This window comes from Neolamprologus multifasciatus, chromosome 6 (genome assembly GCF_963576455.1).
Source record: "Neolamprologus multifasciatus chromosome 6, fNeoMul1.2, whole genome shotgun sequence".
NCBI classification, from domain to species: Eukaryota; Metazoa; Chordata; class Actinopteri; order Cichliformes; family Cichlidae; genus Neolamprologus; species Neolamprologus multifasciatus.
Window position 1 is genome coordinate 19,978,374 of NC_140444.1, and position 22,521 is coordinate 20,000,894.

The 22,521-nt window shown below is 43.8% G+C and overlaps 1 protein-coding gene across 3 annotated transcripts in view; it reads left to right on the forward strand.

Moving 5' to 3' along the window:
- fam184b (family with sequence similarity 184 member B) overlaps positions 1 to 22,521 on the forward strand; it is a 48,949-nt gene that overhangs the window by 755 nt on the left and 25,673 nt on the right. For 2 of the 3 annotated variants that reach the window (XM_085162730.1, XM_085162731.1), the window contains exons 2-15: positions 6,654 to 6,842; positions 9,061 to 9,735; positions 10,342 to 10,477; positions 10,825 to 10,976; positions 11,074 to 11,619; positions 12,725 to 12,832; positions 12,925 to 13,223; positions 13,990 to 14,140; positions 16,434 to 16,553; positions 16,784 to 16,916; positions 17,217 to 17,347; positions 17,482 to 17,597; positions 21,120 to 21,476; positions 21,626 to 21,740. In XM_085162730.1, the coding sequence (XP_085018856.1) occupies positions 6,654 to 6,842; positions 9,061 to 9,735; positions 10,342 to 10,477; positions 10,825 to 10,976; positions 11,074 to 11,619; positions 12,725 to 12,832; positions 12,925 to 13,223; positions 13,990 to 14,140; positions 16,434 to 16,553; positions 16,784 to 16,916; positions 17,217 to 17,347; positions 17,482 to 17,597; positions 21,120 to 21,476; positions 21,626 to 21,740 (3,228 nt within the window). The remainder of the gene's footprint in view (positions 1 to 6,653; positions 6,843 to 9,060; positions 9,736 to 10,341; positions 10,478 to 10,824; positions 10,977 to 11,073; positions 11,620 to 12,724; positions 12,833 to 12,924; positions 13,224 to 13,989; positions 14,141 to 16,433; positions 16,554 to 16,783; positions 16,917 to 17,216; positions 17,348 to 17,481; positions 17,598 to 21,119; positions 21,477 to 21,625; positions 21,741 to 22,521) is intronic. The other variant, XM_085162732.1, reaches the window with a different exon arrangement.

Below are 22,521 nucleotides of genomic sequence, written 5' to 3' on the forward strand. Positions count from 1 at the left end.
GCCTCACACTCAGACACGGACGGCGCGTCAAAATAAATTAAAATACACATGAAATCCGTAGTTTAAAATAAATAATAATTAAAAAGGATCAGGCTGGTAATAGAAGCTATAAAGTCGGTACATAGGTCTACACGTTTTACATTATCTCGGGATAACGACGGGAAAACTTGGATCAGCTTCGTGACTGACAGCTGCAGATCCCGAGCACCAGACATCAGGCAGCAATTAGAACTGATGCAATTTTAATCAATCAGTAGATTTATGGATTACCTTCACCGTGCATCGCTTTATAATCTGGGCGTTTAGGATATTAAAACAATTCCACAGCTCACTGGGCCAGAGCCCAGGGTGATGCTTCTTTGTCTGACCAACAGAGAGAAAAACGACTCCAAAGGTGTGCTATCAATTAACTGTGGTGTGAAACAGATGAATCCCCACAGTTAATTAACAGCTTGGTACACCAACATGGCATTTCTCTGTGTTTATCAGGGAGTTTAACAGCTGCAGCAGCTGCATGTGAGGATTCACCCTCTCTGTATCTTCACAATAATGCTCACAGAGGCAGGGCATGACCCATGGCTTGTTAAGCTATGACAGTTACTGATGACTGTGCACTTCTCATCTTCCCTTGTGGATGCACCTCTGTGTCTTAAAAAAAAGGACTTCCTATCATGCACACAGGCCCAGGCAAACAAAGATGACACAGATGAGGGGTCAGCACTTGTGTCTGTGCTTGTTAGGGGAATTCGCCAGCCCCGTCCTTCAACCTCTCGTGGCCCCTCTGTTCCTTTCCACCCTGATTTCCCTCCACAAAAGCCAGGACTTGTTTTTGTCTCCTCTGAAACTTCATGGCATGCCATGCCAGCCCCGCTTTAGCTCTGGGGCGACCACAGTAAATGAAACCCGGAGCACGGCTGAAATATAAGAATCATCGATACACATATTTGGTGTGTTTGGTTTCCCCTGAGCCTTGGGATGCTGGGCATGTGGCACATGGTTTATTTGAGTTGTTTGGGGGGTGGAGAGCAGAGGAGAGGAAGTAGGAAATGGGTCAGCTGTGGTAACCTTATATATTTAATAACCCATATTCTGTGTGCATGGAGGCACACACGCACAAACACACCCGCACATATGGACTTCAACTTAACACACCTCCTCACGTCTGCCTCTCTCTTCCACTCACCCATCCCAACTTGCACAATCCTCCCCCCCCCCCCCACACACACACACACCTCTCCCTCCATCAGTGAGAGCAGTCTGCCCTAGCTGAATGGGGGCTGCTAAAGATAAACCAGCAGCACGTCGGAGTGTGTTTAGATGGCAAAAGAAGCCAATGGGAAGGAATTGAGAGCTGACCGTGTCAGGCCAGCTGTTGTGAATGTTCACATAAGGTTGCATGCACACACACGCACACACACACAAACGCGGCTACAGAGAGAGGAGTAGTGTCTCTGCATGACTCGCAGAGATCAACAGTAGCATATTAAAGTGTGTGCTTATGTGCACACCTACACGTCAGACTGGTGGCTCTAATTCTGTCTTTGGATTTCCTGCACTTACCCTATCGAGTGTACACTAGGCGCTGTGTTCCCTGCTTTGTAATCCAGCACACCCAGTACCCTCTTTGATATGTGTGGAGGTATGTGTGAGAGTGGGAGAGGGCGGCTGATGTAAGAGAGTGTGTGTTTGTGTGCACGCTTGCTTTGTCTCTTTGCCTAACCTCTCCTCTGTGCACCGAGCGAGTCAAGTCTACGTCTCACTCCTGTTTCAGCTGCCTTGTCTCTTGCTCTCCTTTACACTGTAGACAGAATATTAATTTCATGCTTTGCTGACTATGAAGTTACTGTCAATGAGCACGGGCACTGGCTTGTGAGGCCACATGAATAACATTATCGACCGGCAGGATCGATAAGGGGATCTCGAGGCAGAATTTACAGTTGCGGGCTCTCGCCACTCTCTGGCCAAACTGCCAAAGATTTAAACCCAGAGAGCTGAATCAAAGTGTGAAGCTGTCTTTAATCCCACCTCCTAAAATAAATCCGATAAATACTGTTCGTGATGGCCTGTAGTAGTTTTACTTAACTGTGTGAAAGCGGGTTTTCCTTAAATCTGACTTTAAAGTGAGCTGACGCTAAACAGCAGCTACTGTCTGCATGAATAAAAATGAACAGATAATGGTAAGCGCAGTGGTAGAAGACAAACGGAGCCGCTGAAGTGACTCATTCATGCTAGTGACATATAAATATCCTACCTATACTTTAAATAGGTAAGGCAGCAAACTTCTAGAGTAGCAGCAAGCCTCCTCCAACCCCCACCCGAGTGCATGAAATAGAACAAGAGTGGATTTTTCAAGTGCATAGATGTCACTGCTTTTATGATAAAGATAAAACATGTCATACAGATTTAGATCAGCGGTTTCCTACCTGTCCTGTAACTCTAAAGATAAAGCAGCGATAGCTGCTTAATACATCGCTGAGTGAGCTTGGGCTGATCATTTTTCCTTCTTAGATTAGGTCATGTGATTAATTTTCAGAGGAATGAAAAGGTGACTCTCGTAGGTCAAGTAGCAATACTTCAGATGTACTCGATATGGCAAATAGTACCCCCCCCCCCCCCCCCCCACACACACACACACACACACACTCCGAGAAGAGCGGCAGATGGAAGAACCTGCTGGTCGAAAAAAAAACCCTGAATACATTTTTTGTGTTACACATTCCTCTGATTACCTTTTATTAAGATAATGAGATGTTCTGGAAAGACCTGTTTTGTTGATGTTTGGTCAGATGGTTTTGGTTAGACAAAAGTGCTCATCAGAGCTAATTAGAGGCTCAAAAGGGGGCATGTGTTTGCAGAATCTGACTGTGTGTCGAACCTAGACATACAGAAGGTCCAACCCAGACCAGCACTGACAGAAAGGGGAGTTTCACTGGTGAGGCCCACTTAAGCTTAAATCGGGCTGTATGCGCTCCATGATGCAAAATGAGTTTGACATCCCTGATGTATGGGGACAGTAGGTCCACTGGCTTCACTGAAACCACAATAGCTCGGGTGTCGTGCAGCTTAACAAGGTCTGTGTCGGGTGTTGGGGAACCAGGGCATACTGATGAGAAGTGGACAGCTGGAACAAGGCGTACATGGACAAGGACTGATAATATAGAATTGATGAATTGCTGCTATGCCAGCTGATAAAATGACTGGTGTGAGTGGCTCCAGCAGATTTAAGGCACAGCATCAGAGGTCCAGAAGAGCGCACTCCTACAAACAGCTAAAATACTGCACAGGATCCTCAGATTCCCATTCCTCCGGTCGAGGACCCGAGCTTGAGGAGCACACATATACCACCCCCAAGGGGTAATAATATAATATAGTCAGTGTAAGTCTAAGTAATCCCTGCAAACTAAAAGGTTCAGATTGCTCTAGCTTCAGTTAGTATTTCTTTTCTACTCTTGGCTCTATGTGACATCAAAGAGAGCGATTATCATCTCGAGCACACGGCGCTGGATAGAGCACAGAAGCCCCACCCACCTGATGTCAGTCGGAAGTAATCTGGATAAAAGGGAGAAGTTAAAAAATGCTAGAACTGAGGGATTGTACCAAGGTCCAGTGTAAGATAAATCTGGATTATTTAGAACTGTGAATCATGCAAAGTTACTAATAGGTCCCTCTTAAATCTATCTGAATATGGTGGTAACCATTTTAGATCCTGTTTCCAAGACATCAGTCTTCACATCTTTTAGCTTATGAGCTTGGTGTTGAAAAATTCCAGAGCCTCGACCTCGACACCGTCCAGCACCTCTGGGATAAATTGCCATGCAGACTGCAGGCTAGGCTGTATCATGTACCATTTATAGATGACCTCACGTGTGCTGTTTTAGTTCAATGGGAGCAAATCCCGGCAGTCAGATCCCAAAATGTTGTGGAAATTCTGATTCTGATTTGGAAACTTTTCCCAGAAGAGTGCAGGCTGTTTCGACAGCATGTTAACGAACAGAGTTGGGTGTAAAGTTCAGGTGTCTGCAGGTGTACTTTGTAACCCCTCAGGGGTCCAAACCCAAGGATGGGAACCACTGGTCTGCATTATTAATAGGTATTATCTAATAACCTTCATTAAATCTCTTTTTTTTCTCTATGCTCTCACTGTCAAACCAGCCAAAGAGAACAGCAAAGAACGTCCTCCCCCTTAGAGCCTGTCCCCGTTTCAGAGTCCTCTTCATTCCTCCCTGTCATGAGTCATTGTTTGCTAAAGTTTGCACATCGTGATGTGATTGAATAGCCGGTGTGACATACTCCACCAGCGTCTGATGGTCAGGAGATAGAGAAATCTCAAATTTGACACCAATACCAAAACCTGCTTTACAATAAATACATAACTGATTACTGGAGACTGACAGTGTCGAGGTAATGTAAATGTGTGTGAGAGAGGATTAATGACACACACACACACACACACACACACACACACACACACACACACACACACACACACACACACACACACACACACACACACATTGGGCAGAGACAGGGACACAGGGAATGTCCGGCAGGCCTGTACCAGCTGCAGACAGAGAGGCGTCTAAGTAAAATATGACCCCATGTGTCTCCTGAATACAGTACGCGCATGCGTGTGAGTCCACACAAACACACACACCTCTGCAAGTGGATAAGTGAGACGTCAGGGTCACCAGGAGGAGATGATGACATGGCGCAGGGGGTAAAGTGAATAGCGGGGAGAAACAGGCCGTATTTCATAGGTTAGTAGCGCTCTATATGGAGAGGTTGAAGGGAGGCTCCGTACATGCTGACAGGCATCGCTGCATAAAGCCTGACTGTCCGTGGCTCAGACACACAGTTTGTCAGTGTTACTATTTAAAGTCTAATATTATTTCGACTGGTGGAGAGCACTGTTGCCTTACAGCGAGGAGGTCCTGGGGTTGAATCCTCTGGGCTTTCTGTGAGGAGTTGGCATGTTCTCTCTGAGCGCTCCAGCTTCCACCAAAAGTCCAAAGACATCCATGTTTAGGCTAATTAGCAAATCTAGGTGTAAATGGCTGTCTGGGTCTTTGTGTTAGCAAAGGCTATCTTTTCTATAGTTTTAATTTTGGTCTCCGCTATGGTACATTTGCATAATTCACAGTACAAAATTGTTATTTTTTTAGCTGGTTCTTGGTGAAGCCAGTTTGAACTCCTCTCTCTTTAATCCAACTCTCTTTTGATTGGCTGTCTTTCACAAAAAGAGGGTTTGTGCAACCTTGTGTGCCCAAGATGATCAGGATATATTCTCCCTCTGACATTATTAAAACTTTCCATCCATCAATTTTCTTATATTCTTATATTTCTTATAGCTGTCATAGAATGAGAGGCAAGCTACAGCCATGACACTATATTAGAAATTACATGCATGCCTTTGGAGTCTGAGAGAAAGAGAACATGCAACATGCCACACAGAAAGGTCCTAGCCGGTCATAGGATTCAAACCCAGGTGTGAGGCATCACAATGGTGCCGCATCATATTGATGAGATCCAGGAGAAGAAATAGTTTCTGAAAGCAGACTGAAACATTAGCTTTTAGCTCACAGGTGATTGTTTATACACATCTTGCCCTCATTACAGCCCCTGTTTAATATGTGACTCTATCACTGTAACAGGATATATGTGATAAAACACTGTATTATTGTAATATTTGTTAGCATAAAGCTGCCATAAGGATGTAACCAGGTTTGCTCATATGAGACTGAAAACTCCCATAAAATATTGAAGTTTTACTCTCAATACGTGCATATTTTTAACAAGGTGACCAAGGTTATTTTTAATCTTTTCATATCAAATTGTGGAAATTCATTATTCGCTCAATATCTCTCAACAATGACTCACCATTCAGGTTTCAAATATTCTGCATTTGGTTGCAAAAATAATAAAAGTGCTACACAAAAGGGCCTTTTTTCAGTCTCTTGACCTTTGGGATCTCTGCTGCATTGCTTGATGGATTCTGACCTCTAATGTTCTAAGTCATCAGATTTTGGTGGATTAAAAAAAGGGGAGTTAACCAAGCAAGTCAAAAAATATTAGACTTGGTGGTTTGTTTATGGAGGTAAGTGATCTAATATCACGTATCTGTCTGTCTGGTATTAACTTTCCAAGACTAAGGGAGTCAAAGGCATGCAGTTTGAAGCATGAACTCAACACACTGTGATGAGCATAAGCAATGCATTAACATTAAAAACATCCATGAGTGGTGATTTGTTCGCATTTATCTGCAAAGATAAAGTGTCCTAAAAGAGAGGATAAGCTGCTGCTTTTAATGGACACGTGCTTTAGTGAATGTTTTTTTAATCTGTAGTCAAAATGCTTATTTAACAATGGCTCGCACATTTAAGCAATAGAGGAAAAAATACAGTGAAACAAAACAAAACAGTTGAACATTTAAAAAAAAAGTTTTTCACATCACTTTTTAGAAGATGCCCTTCTTCCTCCACCTTATATACACAACACTCAAGTGGAAAAATAATGCAGGGAGGCAAGAAGAAACAAACAAGCAAACCAATCGCTGCTACATAGATTAATATCTTTCTAATTTTTAGTGTTTGTGTCTTGAAGGCTTAAATGTGCACAGCTCTTAAATCTTTGCCCTCTTGTTGCTGATGCTCCAGGTGATTTATTCTCTGAACATGAAGAATGAGGAGCAGGAGGCGGCCCTGCAGACGTTGAGCAACGCCCACCATGACGAGCTGCACCGGATCCTGATGGAGACGTGCCACGAAGGGGAGGGGTCAGCCCTGAGGACACGCCTCCTGGAGCTGCAGGAGTCTCTGGATGAGCAGCAGCGAGTCGGGGCCCAGGTGCGTGCATGTGTGAGTCCTTGTTTATGGGGTTGGGGGTCGGGGTCCTTGTTGTGTCTCTGTAATTTAATGTCTAACCTCCCAGTGAGGGCAGCAAATCAAACCTGGCCCTAACATGACCTACGGCAGCCAGCCTCGCTCAGAAAGCCCGTTACTTTACCCAGTCTTCATAATTTATATGCTGTGCGCCACAATAAAACATCAACATGAATCATAAATACCCACATGGCTTTCCTATCGAGTCCGTGGGGGGAAACAAAAAAGCATCTTAACAACTAAATACATAAAAAATGCACACAGGGAACTAAAACTTTTATTTTGAAATGTTTTTCCTTGTTATCTGTCTGGCTTGTCTGGCATCTGTCATGTTTTTTCATTTCGTACTGTCATTTTCTCGAGTCAAAGCAGGTTGATCAGCGTGGGTCTGATACAAGAAAACACCTGTACAAACCTACCAGACTAACATAGACAGGCTTTCAACGCATGAACCACAGGGATGTGTTTTTAAGTGAAACAGGCTACAGACAACGATAAGTGTCACACATCAAACAACCTGGAACAGGATTAATGCGCCAGTAAAAGAAAGCCTTATCACCTTTAGAGCAGACGAGTGTCGTAGCGCCACTGGTGCAAAAACTATGAGAATGTGAGTTTCTCAAAACACTGCATGATATCTCTCACAGGTACCTATGAGCATAAATGACATAACATCTATATAATCACAAACATAACACTTATGCTAGTAAAAATTTGTCTCTAACATCTTTAGTTTCGTAGTATTATCTTGTTTTGGCACTTTTTAAATCAGACTACTGCTGCTGAGATCTTCTGCACAACCACCTCTAAGCCTTGCACAAAATGGGCCAAAAAACAGAAAATATCCAGTGAGGTGAAGTTAAAATGCCTTGTTCATGATGCCAGTGGTCAGAGATGAATGGCAGGACTGCTGCAAGCTAATAGAAAGGCAACAGTAACTTATTAAATGTCCACTTGTTAAGAAGGTGGTATGCAGAAGAGCATCTCTGAACACACACAAAGGACGACAGCAACAGAAGACCACATTAGGTGCAACTACTGTCAGATAAGAACAGGAAACTGAGGCTATGGTTTGCATGAGCTCCCCAAAACTGCACAACAGAAGATTAGAAAAATGTTGCCTGATCTGATGAGTCTCGATTTCTGCAGTGACATTGAGGCTATAGTGTCCGAATTTGGCATCAAAAACATGAAAGCATGGCTCCCTTCTGCCGTGTATAAGCGGTTCAGGCTGCTGATGGTGTAATGTTGTTTGGGATATTTTCACGGCACTCTTTGGGTACAGCTAACAAAGTGGCTGCTAAGTGAGCTGAATAGTTGCAGTGTATATTTGTTTTTGCATAAATATTACAATGTTACAGAAGAATTTCTGAAATTCACCTCTGGAAAATAATAATTTTATTCCTTATAAACTCCTAGCATGTGAACATTTTTTCAGTAAAAGCAGTGGTAATTGGTTCTTCAGTGCCTGGAGTCTATGTTAGCAGTGAATGGATAGCTAATAAGCATATAGTATTTGTTTATTTGTTATCACAGTATTGAACAGTGTCAACACACATTACTGCAGATCTAACTATTAAGAATAAGGGTTCCATAAATGCCAGAAAACAGCAAATCTTTGGGTTCAAATAAGGCTTATTTTGCAAAAAAAAAAAGAAAAGTCATAATTATATAACTGTATAGCTAATATAACTAATATGGAGCTATGTCAAAGAAACCCACACAGTGTCTCCCCCCTTGGTTTAATAATGTTTTCAGCTTGCTGCATGTTCAGGCTTCTTTCTGATTTCTGGTTTTGTGACTTTTGAAGAAGTTGTTTGTGGCTCTGAGTTGCCCGAACTCGACTTTGCAGGCTGGTAATGATGTTTTGCCACATACTGAGTATTGTGTGAATGTCACAGCGTTACCACTAATTGGCCAGTCTGGCCTTTTACAAATGTTTTGTATAGTCTGTGTCCACACTGTTCGCTCCAGCCGTCTGTACAGTTCCCAGATCTCAGCACAGTGAAACACCTTTGAACAAGCATGCATTTGTTATTGCATAAGTATCATTGTAGCATAGAACAAAGTGTGAAAGGCTTTTCCGAGAGTTGTTGGAGAAAAATTAGGTGCTTTTTAGGGAAGGTTGTCACTACCAAAGGTTTATATGTGTGAGTTATTCTCTCGTCCTCTGTGGCTCCAGGTGCAGGCGGACTTTGAGTTCTTCCGCATCCAGGCGGAGGAGAGGGAGCGTGAAACGGAAGCAGAGCTAAGAAAAGAGTTTGAGGAAAAGCTCCAGGCTGCGCAGGAAAACCTCCAGGAGGCCAAGGCCCAGATCAGTGTTGCCCAGGAGGAAAACCTGAGACTGAGCAAAGAACTGGAGAATGCTGAGGAGCAGATCCAGCAACTGGATGCCAAATGCGAGGATCTCCAGAAAACAGTCGTCGATGAGGAGAAAAACAGGAAGGAGGAGGATAGGCAAAGAGAAGATGAGGAGGAAAAGAAGAAGGAGGAGGAGGAGAGGAAAATGGAGCAGTGTGAGGAAAGGATTAAAGCCCTCCTGGAGGAGCTAAAGGCACTAAAGGAGGAGAGGGATCGAGCGGAGGAGGAGAAGAGGCAAGCCGTGAAGGAGGAGAGGGAGCAATGGGAGCGAAAGGTGAACGATCTAAACGAGGAGGGAGAGGAAATGAGGAAGAAGATAGAGGCGGAGTGGAGGGAAGAGCGGCAGAGGTGGGAGGAGAGGGAAGAGGAGGAGAAGAAAGGGATGCACAGCGCTCTGCGGGAGAGGGTGAAGAGGGCCGAGGCAGAGGTGGAGAGTCACCTGGAGAGGCTAGCCGAGAGCAAGAGAAACACAGTGAAGCTGCAAGAGCGAATACAGGTACGCGCCTTTTCTCTCGTCCCTGTGTGCATAATCCAACGCTGGGAAGGGAAATTGAAATGTTGCAGCTTCCTGTCTCTGATGCGCCCAGCTAATAGTGTTGATGGGAAAGAAGGGACTGAAGTAGAAGCAGAGCTGGGGGGTGGAGGGTGAGCGGGGGTGGGAGAGGCATCTTGCTTGTCTAACCACAAGCTGCCTTCCCTGAGTGTTATTCCCACTGCCAACTAGCTGCTAATGAGGAGCAGGATAGATTCGCTGCACCACCTCACGCATGAGCATTAAGAAGCCCTGTGAGAGCTGGCATGGAGCTGACATGCAGTAAGTCCTCACAGCAGACCATTAAAGGCTCGCAGCTGGGCAAGACAGCTCCCTGACTCACCACATTTCATCCCTCATTTTTTTTTTCTGTTTGTCTGATTGTGTTCACTCCCTCCTCCCTCATCTGTGTCAAATTTGCTGTCAGCCTCTCTCTCTCTCTCTCTTCTGTTTCTTTTTCCTTTTCTATTCCCTCGTGGCCCTTTGTCAACATGCAGTACTATTCTGCATCGCCTGACCTTAATTGCCCTCATGCTAAACTCCTTCCTGTCCTTTATCCGTTCCCTGCAGGACTTGGAGGAAGAGCTGGAGCTGGATCGCAGGCGTGTGTCTGAGGCCGAGGGCGTGGCCAAGCGGGCTGAAGAGGAGCTCGCTGTAGCCAAGGAGCGGCTGCTGCTGCAGGAAGATGAGCTGCAGAGCAGAGCAGGTAGTCAGCCTCTCGCACCTGTCAATCTTACCTGCCCTGCTCGGAGCGAGCTTGCAAAAACTGAAGCTGTGCCAGGTGCACGTCCCCATTCCTCATTCAAACCCGCCATTAATTAAGTTTTCCACTCACGCTGCCATAATATGTAGAGAAAATGTAACAAATTATTCATTCCTGCTCAAAGGCAAACAGTTTCATCAAGCTGGCATCTCCCCCCGTCAGCACAAAACTCTGAGTTTTATTTATTGCACAGTAATGGGTTTTAATTCAGACCCTTCCTCAGTCAGAACTGGTCAGATGATCCATTCTGCTTCTGCTATAGACGATCAATCAATTACTTTGTGTGTTAGAGGAGCTGCTGAATCGAGGAGGCTGCGAGGTGTGTGTGTGCACTGAAATGGAGGAGCTGAGGAGCCAGGTGAGCCGTCTGCAGAGCAGGAACAGAGAGCTGGAGCTGCAGAGCAGCGGCCGCAACAGCGACCACGCCAGGCAGATACGCCAGGTAGCACGCACACACACATGCACATATGTGCATAACTGCAACGTGGACAAAAATATAAGCACAGCATGAATGAGTGTGCTGTGTTGTGTGTTTATAGCACGCTGAAGCACTGTCCAGTTTGCGCTCAGAGATGGTGAGAGCCCAGACAGAAGAGCTGCGTCGCATTCAGAAGCACGCGGACGACGAGCGGGACAAACTGCAGAAGGAGATCGAAAAAGAACGAGAGAGCCTGCGGAGGGAGCGGGAGCAGGAGAGGGATCAGTTCGAGAAGGAAAGGAACCGAATACGTCGAGAGAGAGACGAGGAAAAGGAAGCGCACCACAGACAGCTAGAAGAGGTCAAGGATCGTGTGAGGAGAGAGAAGGAGGAAGAGGTGGACCGCCTGCGCAAAGAGCTGGAAGTGGAGAGGGTCCGCATTCGTTCCCAGCTCGACAAGAACATCGAACAGGTCGAGGCGGAGAGAGCCGGCGTGCAGCTGAAGCTGGAGGAGGAGAAGAAGAGGCTGGCGGAGAAGGCCGAGGAGGACAGGAAGCGACTGAAGGAGCAGGTGCGGAAGGCGATAGAGGAGGTGATGAGGAGACACGCGGCTGAATTGAACGGCGTCCAAGAAGCTTTGAGCTCCGAGAAGAAAACCAACCAAGAGGTCAGCATGTGTCGGCACACAAAGAGTTCTCTGCATTTAACTTTAACAGACATCTGCCACAGTGATCATAAATCAGGTTAGAGAGGAAAACTGGAGAAAGAAGCCGCATTTTTGATACCACTTAGTGACCTGACCTGTTTGGCTACTATATTTAAAAACTGAGGCTATATATCATAAATGAGCATTAGTAATTTTGCACTGGAACCCAGTGAGATGGTGCTAAGAAGTAAGAGGAGACTGGCTCTGTATTAGGACCAGACACAGATTCTTTATAATGTGCACTGCTTGCATCTCAAATTTAAAAACGGCCTGCTGTGGAAGCCGAAAAACACAGGCTTCATTATTTTTAGTTTCAGTCACACTTTGGATGTAATTATTTTTGATATGAGCACAAACCGTTGCCAACACAGTAAAAATCTCCCTGCCTGCAGTCAAACACGTACCGTAAGCCATGAGGGTCGAGGCAAAAGTTCACCCATTTAATCCACAAACCTGAGAAAAAGTTTGCGTGGTCACCGAGGAGCGTCGACAGTAACCAGGTTACTGAAGTTCACAGAAATGCAGCGCCTGAGTCGGACTCTCTTTGCAGTCGAGCCTCAGCGAGGGTGCTGCCTAATTAAAACAGAGCTTCTAAATATTTTGGGCTTGTGAAATCTGAAAATAAAGCAAAAGCCTGCGTCGCTTGTCAGCAACTGACAATGTTGAACAAAAGTTTCCTCTTTTTTTTAACCTGAATATTTTCAGAGTAATTTGAAAGAAAGGGATTGTGGGAAAAAAATCTGTGAACGATTATGTTTGTGTAGCAAAAATGCTTTCCTTTGATCCAGTTAATTCTCTTGTGACCCCCGTAGGGAGAGTTCTCGCCCCCAGATTGAACCAAAAGAGAAATTTAATAGACGTTTTTTGCTCCCAGTAAATGTAGAAATTTAAAGATTTTATCATATAATTGCCTACCCTTTGAGCCCTCTTATCATGTTCACTTCATTATTACTAATTATTAATTAGGCTCACTTGTAAGAAGATGACAGGGTAGGGTCGAGTGTTAAAAAGGAGATTCTTTGCTAATGTAATAATTGTTTTGATGAGAATGAATGTTTTTATGAAGGTGTGCGTGCGTTTGGAAGAGGAGAGGAGAGCTGCTGAGGAGCTACGCAGCAGGATGGAGAAGGAAAGAGAGGAGCTGAGGACGAAACTGAAAGATGCCACCAGTGAGGTTAGAAGTCAGGTTACGCTAACTGAGAGTAAAACATCAGCTGTAGTTCCTGTGACATGTGAAGAGAAAGAGATATGTTCCTGTGATCTCAGATCTGTAGGTTGGAGTCACTGATCCACCATAAAGACAAGAAAGACAAGGCGACCCCCGATGCTCCATCGTCGTGTGGACCGCAGTGCTCCCGTCTGGAGGAAGAACTCCATCAGGCTCGGAGTCGACTGGCTCGCATTCAGGATGAGGCCGAGAGGCAGCGGGACAGGCACCAGAGAGAGATCGCATCCCTGAAAGCTGACAGGCATCGGCTGGAGGAAAAAGTCCTGGAGCAGAGCCGGATGAACACGGAGAGGAGTCTTCTAGAGCAAAACCAGAAGCACACAGAGGACCGGATCAGGTAGCAGATCAAACACAGACCTTCCAAAGCTGCTCAGGCTTCCATTACAAAGTCTGCTTGTAATCACGCCCTCCCGCCGCTCACCTAAGTGATCTTTGGGAAACATCAGAGCCAGGAAGGAAATCACTCGAATTGAAGCTCGTGGCATATTTTTTTTTCTCTTGCTGTAGTCAAGTTTGAATAAACTTTATTGACTTGGAACGTGTTGTAACAGAGCAAACGCACGCCAAGAAATTAGATGTAGCAGCAGAAAAAATTCTGTGTGAGCTGGTAAACGGTGTCGGCACATTAATGAAAATTAAATCAATATCACCAATTAGTCTGCCCTCCCCGACAGATGTATTTTATTAGCCTGTTTTTCACCATGTGCCGACAGCAATTAGAGCATTCGCGCAAACAAAAACCAGCCCTCTGCATTTATTTTAAATGTGTTTGATCACTCGGAACTATCAGTTTACACGCAGTTCCCCCTTCAATACATGTCCTCTTTTTTCCCTCATTCAAATACACCCAATAAAAACCAACCTGTCAGCTGAAGGTATAACAGGTTATCCTATTATCTTAATATGGCAATGCATTAATATAAAACTCGGATTTTATATTTATGTACTTTATGGAATTGGATGCTCCTCTGCATGTTTGCTGCAAAAAATAAATAGGAACTGCTTTGCAATGTTAGATGGCATATAACCAGAAGAAATTTTAAAAAGTCATTTTGCATGTAGGTTAGCTGTGTCTCACTCTTTGTTCTGATGCATGCCTCCAGGGCGGAGTGCGAGGATCGTCTCAGAGCAGAGTTCAGGATAGAGATGAACGCCGCCGTCGCTGAGAGCGAACAGAGATGGCAAAGCCGGGAGGAGGAGCTGCAGGCTCAGATCTCTGAGCTGCAGGGTCAGCTCACCGAGCTAGAGTCGCAGGTGAGCCCTCTGCAAATCGAATTATAGAAACCCATTTGTGATGCTTGGCCCTGATTGTCTCTTTAGAAATGTAATCAGGCTGTTTTGCCATTCTGCTTTGGCTTCATTATTCAAATTTTGCCCGAACAGATGAAAAATAATCAGGCGGGTTGGCAGCGTAGCTGATATCTTGAATCAGGCGTATTTATTTAAAAACAGAGCCGTGCAATTAAGGTTCATTCACTGCAAAAGAGCAGCGTGACTCATGTTCTCAGAGCAGCGCTGAGATCCAGAGTTAAAATAAATACGGTGGGATTTCGGCCGCTGGAAGTGCCGTTATGGAAGCTGGGGATCATGGGAGTGGCTGTCCAAACTGTTCTTTTCATCTGAGCCAGAGGTCTGAATCATTGTCAGCTTTGCAGCTCTTGCTGAAAACCCACGTCCTGCCACACCAGCTTGGCTGAAGAGGCGTGCTGACGCGTTTGTGCAATTGATGATGAATTGGTTTCTTTGTAACAACAGCAAACTGAGACAAAGGGAGACATGTTGTTGAAACATACACACATATTTTCCCCTTTGTAAATCTCTGTTTTGTAAATACGGACAGTGTAATTTTCATGACTTTTCTTTTAGGTTATTATTATGTAATGATTTTAGTGGTCGAGCCCTCTTGGGATGAAATTGGGCTGAATGTTGTGCATGAGTTAAATCAGTTTGACAGCCCTAGACTAACTCTTAATGGAACTGCTGCAATGTTCATAGTTGAGTTGAATATTTATTTTCCCCTCCTGAGGCAAAGATGATGTCATCATCCTGTTTTGACAGACCAATGACCCAAAAAAATATTCAGCTTTCCATCCTAAATGATGGAGAAAAGCATCATTTGCATCCTCAGTAGGGTCATCGGTTGTTTTGGGTCTTTTACATCAGGGCCGGTGTCCCTGCAGGTTTTAGATCTCACCCTTGGTCAACACACCTGAATCACATGATTAGTTCATTACCAGGCCTCTGGAGAACTTCAGGACACGTTGAGAAGGTAATTTATCCATTTAAATCAGCTGTGATGGATCAAGGACACATCTAAACTGGGACTGGGATTGGGGACCCCTGTTTTACATCCTGATCTCTGAGCCTGTATCCATGAGATATTAGTCCTATATTGGTTCTGGCTTGTCTGTAGTGATCTGAAGTCATTTGAGGATTTCTTCACTGCTGCTCACACTCTGTTGATGGCTTTTCTTTTTACGTGATAACCCAGAAGCTGTAGGCTTTGCAAAGCAATTCTCATATTAATCTCCCAATTTGAACACTTGCTTCTTCGCCAGTTTGTATTTCCCCCTTTTTCCTATCACTGGCCCATCCAGTCCTTCCAGGTTCCAAAGTGGTCTCTGCAATGTTTTTATTAAATTTGACTCGGTTTCCCAAGCCCATCTTCATCTCCCACTAACGTGCTGTTCCTAGGAGGCATTTGTAGATTTTCCTGCTTTAATAAATGTGACACATAATCCAAGTGATGGTTTGTACATGCTCTGCCATGGTATTTATTTACTCTAACGGAGCGCTCAAAGCAATTTTTACTCCAGGCCACATTATTCTTCTGTGCCTTAAAGCACTTTTTAACCATCACAAACACACACTCACTCAGATGGATGCATCAGGGACAGCAGCCCTTTGCCGAGCTTAGCTTCTCTTCCCTTGGCACAAGGGGTATGTTGGAGTTGTTGGCTTCCAGAAGAGGTTAGATGGCCTGTGTAAAAAGTCACACACATGCTAAATGTCAAATTTACATAATACAAATTTACCTGATACATATCCACGTCAGTTTATTAGCTGTGTTAAGTGCTTTGTAGCCTCTAAAAACAGTTGTGTAAACTCTAATCTTTGCCAAGTCTGAGAACACGACCCTGACTTTGTGTCCATCACGCCTTTGCTTTGTCTTGTAGCTTTCTGTATGGCAGAAATCCTGCATTTCAAACTTGAATGAGGACTTTAAAAGATGTGGGTGTTTACGAGGCAAAAAGAGTCTTACTTGTATTTTAAGTGTAGGAAACAACAGGATTGTCTCGCTCTAGAAAGTTAAAGTCAGGATGTTTCATGTAATCCATTCAACTTTTTGGGCGTGCGATGCTAAATTGTTGGAGGGCTCTTCTAATTTGTTCCATAAGCCTACTTATTTATTCTGTTTGAGTATGCACATCCTAAAACAAAAGTGGCATCTCCATTTAATTCTTGCTGCAGACTCATTATCTCAGGATTACTTTGACAGCATGGAGAGCCTTAAAAATCCTTTGCTCCCAATTTGTCACCAATGCAGGCAGAGAAAAAGAAGGCAGGCCAGGGAGATGATTGCCACGTGAATCCTGAAATTGACAAGTTGAGGAAGGAGGTCCAAGACACAAAGGAGATAAACAAGAAACTGAGGGAGCTGCTGCAGGTATGCACATGATGCACAGTCATTTTTAAAAAAATCCTACGTACGCCCGTTCATAGATTTTCTCTGTGATGAATAATTTAGCAGCTTTGATGAAAGTGCCGCAGTGAATAGGCAACATTATGTTGGTCTGTGAGTGTGTGTGCGCGTTTACTGCAACAATGGGTTTTTGTGAGCTTAAGAAGAATTGCAGCTGTGGTTATAAAAAAAAAATGTGTGTTCATTTGTTGGAGGAGCCCCAAACACAGTCGCTAGCCGAAGAGAGACACAGTCATGCCATGGCGCTGCAGGCGTTAGAGAGACGGGCAAAAGAAGAGCTGCTGTCTGAGAGGAACAGACTTCAGACAATGCACCACCTGGAGCTGGGTAACACACACACACACACACACACACACACACACGTGCACACACATTAGCATTAGCATAAGCACATGCAGGCATTAACACACTCTGGATAGCATAGCAAAATAAGCAAGCACACACACACACACATGCACAACGATATACACATTGCATTGAGATTATAAATTCAACAGTGAAGTTGCCATTGCCATGGATACACTTCACCATGGCAACAGCAGAAGGGTACCTGTAACAGTGGGGCCCATTGATTTTGTTTTCGGTATCTGGTTTTGTGTGTGTGTGTGTGTGTGTGTGTGTGTGTAGATAAGCAGCGAGCAGAGCTGACCCAGCAGCACACGGAGTGGAGCAGACAGATGACCCAGAGACACATGCAGCAGATAGAAGACCTACAGGCTCAACTACAGGCGCACACACAAATGATGGCTCTGCAACAGGTAAATCACCCACACCGTGTGTGCACAAACACACACCTCTTGGCCTCAATACCTGTGATTCATTGCCTGTAACTCCAGCAAGTCAACTTCTGTTGTCTACTACTTTATTCGTGTGTGTGTGTGTGTGTGTGAAGGACTTGAAGCAGCAGAACCAGTATCAGGTGTTTGAGCGACAGCTGGACGAGAGTCGCTGCGCCATGCTGGAGCTGCAGAGAGAAAACGCAGCACTGAAGAAGCAGTTAAAGGAAAGGTAGGGACGGTAACACCGAGTCCATCAGTCAAGGCGAAAGCCATCAATTTTACAGAGAAACTATGAATGTTTGGCAGTCACAAGAATACTTTCCACCCAATTTCTTGTCAGTTTAAATAGTTTGATGGAATTGTTTTGCAACTGGGACCAAAGTGACAACTAAATTAATTTGCAGTGAATGGCACACTGGAAGCAGCAATGTAAAATAAGAAATCATGAATGACTTCGCTTAGCGAACCAAGCAAAAACATGGCAGCTAAAGTAAATCGAATGTGTTAATTGTGCCAGAATCAGACATGGACCCAAATGCAAATTAAAAAACTGAGCAAATGGAACAAAAATCAAACAAACTTTATTTAAAAAAGCTGATTACTGTGTTAACAAGCAGGTGGGAACTGAGGGTGAACGAATACCAAAACACAACAGACAAGACACACACAAACCCACACACAGAGGGCTGACTGAGGATGAGACTGCGGTTCGATCCAGACACGGAGCTAATGAGGGCGAACAGACAGTAACAAAGGAGGGCAAAAAAGAAAGGAAAAAAATTAAAAATGAAGCAAAACTGCAACAAATTGCTTGAGCAAACTAATGTTCAAAGTAAAAGAGAAAATAACTAAAAGACATGAAGACTAAAGCCAAACATGATGACAGAGACAGGGGAGGAAGATAACACCAAGAGCAAACAAACTGGTGAGCTTGTATATTTTTAACTGCACTAGCTGCTCCCAGCTTCTCACAGTCTCTATGTTAAGCCAGCCAAAGCTCCTCCCTGGAGCTTCGCGTTTACTTTACGCGTCATCTCATCCAAGTTTGGAGGAAGTTTGCTAAACTTTTCCTTGGAGCTCTGAACACAGACCAGGATGTTGGAAATGAAGTCTCACACCCGAACCCAAACCTGTGACAGCTGCAGAGGAAGAGGACGAAGGAGACAGAATAAAGTCAAAATCCAAAAAAAAACCCCAAAAACCCATCAGTCTTACAAATGTTTCTAAACACCCAAGTCACATGACCACAGCAAATTGAGACCCAAAAGGTCTTGGTGCTGCATTTGCTCCAAAGCCACACGTGTTGTTTAGCCACACCTTTATATCTCAGCATATATATATATATATATCTATATCTATATCTATATCTATATATATATATATATATATATATATATATATATATATATATATATATATATATATATAATAGATATTATGCAGTGCAGCAAAACTTGACTTGGAAAAAGTAAAACATATTTGTTATAGTATAGTATAGTAACAAAAGAGTTAAATAATAACATTAGTCATGTGATAGTGTAACAATAATATTCATCTTCTGTAAGCATCATGAGCTACATTGTTTAACACTTCATTCCACTGTGGACGAAACATCTCCCACAAGTATCTCCTGTGTGGCTACCACAGGAAGCACAGCAGACTTTTTCACTGCTTTATCTTATAACATGTTTTTTCATGCACCACGCTGATTTAATAAGCAGCTGAAGCAGCCTCACGTGTGTCAAAGCAACAGGGTTACATTAATATTTGCTGAAACACTTCATTAGCGCCACAGCTCGCTATCGTCAATGATCCCAGTTTTAAATTTTTTTCGCTTGTTTGCGGATTTCTCCAAAACACGTGGTGATCATAATTATTTATCAAAATTATTGAGAGTCTGGTGTAATATGTAGCTTTCCTGTGACATTATTTCACAATATATGATAGAAAAAACTAGGATGTAGCTGTTGCTGTGGAAAGGGGTGATTGCTTCCAAACTTCGATACAGTTCAGACAGAGTTGCCTCGTATGTTTCAGTTTTTGTTTCGCAAGGCCTCAGTTTCCCATTCACCGCAATGAAGTTGAGGGGTGAAAAGCAGGAGTAAAACAAAGAAAAACCCCAAATTAGACGACAACCTGTGAGCAAGCACTTGGCAACAGTGGGAAAGAAAAACTCCCCTTTAACAGGAAGGAATCTCCAGCAGAACCAGAATCAGGCTCAGGGAGGGGCAGCCATCTGCCATGACATCCAGCACATGATCTAGAAGAGCGGTGTCAAACCCATTTTAGTTTGTTGGCCGCATACAGCTGGTTTAATCTTAAGTGGGCTGGTCCATTAAAAAAATGTTGCCCAAGGAAGACCTCCAAATCTTTTCCCCTTTCCTTTAGTGTAAATGCATTTTAAATACATTCACATTTAATGAGCCATCCTTTTATAAAAGTGATGATGAAAAGCCTGGGATGTCTCAAGAAAAATGAGTGCAATTTAAACAGCACCTCTGAGTTTTTCCACATTATTAAAGAAATCTGTCAGCACTGCTCCGTCGGCTTAACCACTTTCTAAGACATAAATTTGAGAAATGAACCGGCAGCTCATCACTCAGGCCTTGTCCTGTAGTTTAACAAACAGAACTTTACAGTTATTTAAAAAAGAGAAGTCCCTCTTTCACACTCTGACCAGTACATATCTTAAGGGTTGTCCACACAGGAAACGTTTCACTCTGCACACATCGCTTTGTAGCTGATGCTTGGTTGCCTACGTAACTCTCTAATGTATTTACTAGTCTGTCATACGTTAATCAAAGATTTTGAGAAAGGTTTAACTCAGAACCCACCCAGTTTGCATCACCAGTTATTTTGTTCATTATTCCTGCAGTTGCTGAACATCACAGACTTTCTGTGGTCTCGGATTGTCACTGGTAACTTCCTGTGTGGATATCCCTTTACTTCGGTCCTCTTCTTATTCTTCTCCTCCTTTCGGCTGATCCCTTTTGGGGTTGCCGCAGTTGATCATCTGTCTCCATCTCAGCGTATCCCTAGCATCGTCGTCTGTGACACTGACCCTTCACTCATCCACAAATCTTATCTGAGCTCTTCCTCCTGTTGACAGCTCCATCTTCAGCATCCTTTGTCCAAAATATTCTCTATCCCTCCTCTGCACAAACCATCTCAGCCTTGTCTCTTTTACTGTGTCTCCAAACTGTCCCTCTGATATAGACAGAAAAGAAAAATTGACACCTTTGGTCTGGATAAACCTGAGAATTTGGTGTTCAGGGCACGTTGTATGCACCCTCACCACTCTGGTAAATACTTTGACACTGACATCACAATCATGAGTATCCACTGATACCAATCTGATGCTGTCTTTTCCCTCGCTTCAACAGCTAAGCTGTGAATAATACATTTGTCTGGACACACTTCATAGCTCCAGATATCAGTTATGAAGCTAAGCTTGGCAAAACTATCTAAGCAACATCTGTTACTGGAGACACATCTGTCTTTACAGCACATCACTCAAAGTTTAGTTAGCTGATGCAAATGGATTATATTAGAGTATAGTTATGCAGTTATTTGGCTGGTAGACAACATTACTGAAAATGTACTGTAGTATATGGCAAAATAGTGCAGAGGTATAGTGTACGTCTTCTGTTTGTGTAGATTTTTAGCAACCAGCAAACACCTCTTATTTTGTATTAAAGATGCCACATGCGCCATTGTTTCCACTTTTTTTCCTCTGCTGTGTCCTTCTTAGCTCAGTGCAAAAGAATTCAGAGGCCGAAGAGAAAGAAGAGGAAAGCGTAGAAATAAGGAAGAACAGGGACGCCCAGCTGGAGGAAGAAGCACAACGTCTGAAGGAGGAGGTGGAGAAGCTGAGAGTGGAAATGGAGAAACTCGAGGAGTCGCAGAAGCACTGGGACGAGAGAAAAGAGGACGACATCAAAGAGGAGGAGCTGGACGAGGAAAAGAGAAAGGAGCGGGAGGAGGAGAAGATGCGAGAGGAGGTGGAGGAGATCAGGAGGGAGCACAAGAGGGAGATGCAGAGTTTGGTGTCCGAATATAGCAACGCGCAGAGTCACCTGCAGGCGCGAATCGTGGCCTTGGAGAACGAGTGAGTAGAGGAGAGACCCGAGGAGATAAGACACCCGGAGGGCTGGAGGGGTCGGGGGGGGGGGGGGGGGGTGTGTGCAAGGTATGGGGGTGAAAAAGTGTGCAGGTATGTGAGAAAGGTGTGTGTTTCTGTATATGATTTAACTGCAGGCTGCGAGAGCGGGAGGAACGCTGCAGGCGGAGGGAGCCTCAATGTGACGACCTGCAGCTGGGGAGACTCCAGGAGAGGCTGACGGAGAGAGACCAGCTCATCAAACGATTAGTGGTGAGAGCACACGCAAAAACGATCACATTAACGCAAAAACTATGACTTTTTTAACCCTCAAAGATCCAAAAATGACCGAGTGGGGTGATTTATGATCCTGTTATTTAAACAGGATCACTTTTTTTTGAATAGTTCAACTTGTGTTTTATCTACTTATATTTATCTGTGGCAGATATTGCATAGTAAGTATAGTTTTCTATGGTTAGCATCAGGGCTTCTGCAGCAGTGCATCCCTGTACTCTGGATATGTTAGGCATGCTTCACTGCAAAAATACTTATAGATAGATTTTACTTGGACCACATCAGACACTTTTTAATGTAAAACAGTGAGTATACCTGATACAGTCCCACATGATATGTTGTTGATTTCAGCACAGTCTGACTGTTCCAACTAACCCCGACAAGAACTGTTAAAAAGTATATGAATCCATTCATCAAAAAACTTCATATCTAAAATTTCCACCCATCGTGCCTGTCTTTGGGGCTGTATTCCCTAATTGCATCGAGATAGTCAGATTTAGTTTTGGTTTTTTGGTTTTTGAGCTTTCTTTATTGACAATATGAGCATAGATATTACAGAAGATCAAACAACAACAACAGTAGGAGAAAAAGGATGTTAAAGAACATAATACAGACAGATTTTTCATGCCTTGGATTTGTTAAAGTTGTCAATAAAGGGTTGTGATATCCCAAAGAATAAGTCCCAATTTTCCCTTTTCCAGCTGTAAGTGGTTAATTACATATCTCAGCAGGGTTAGCTGGGTTGGTGGTTTGTTTTGCT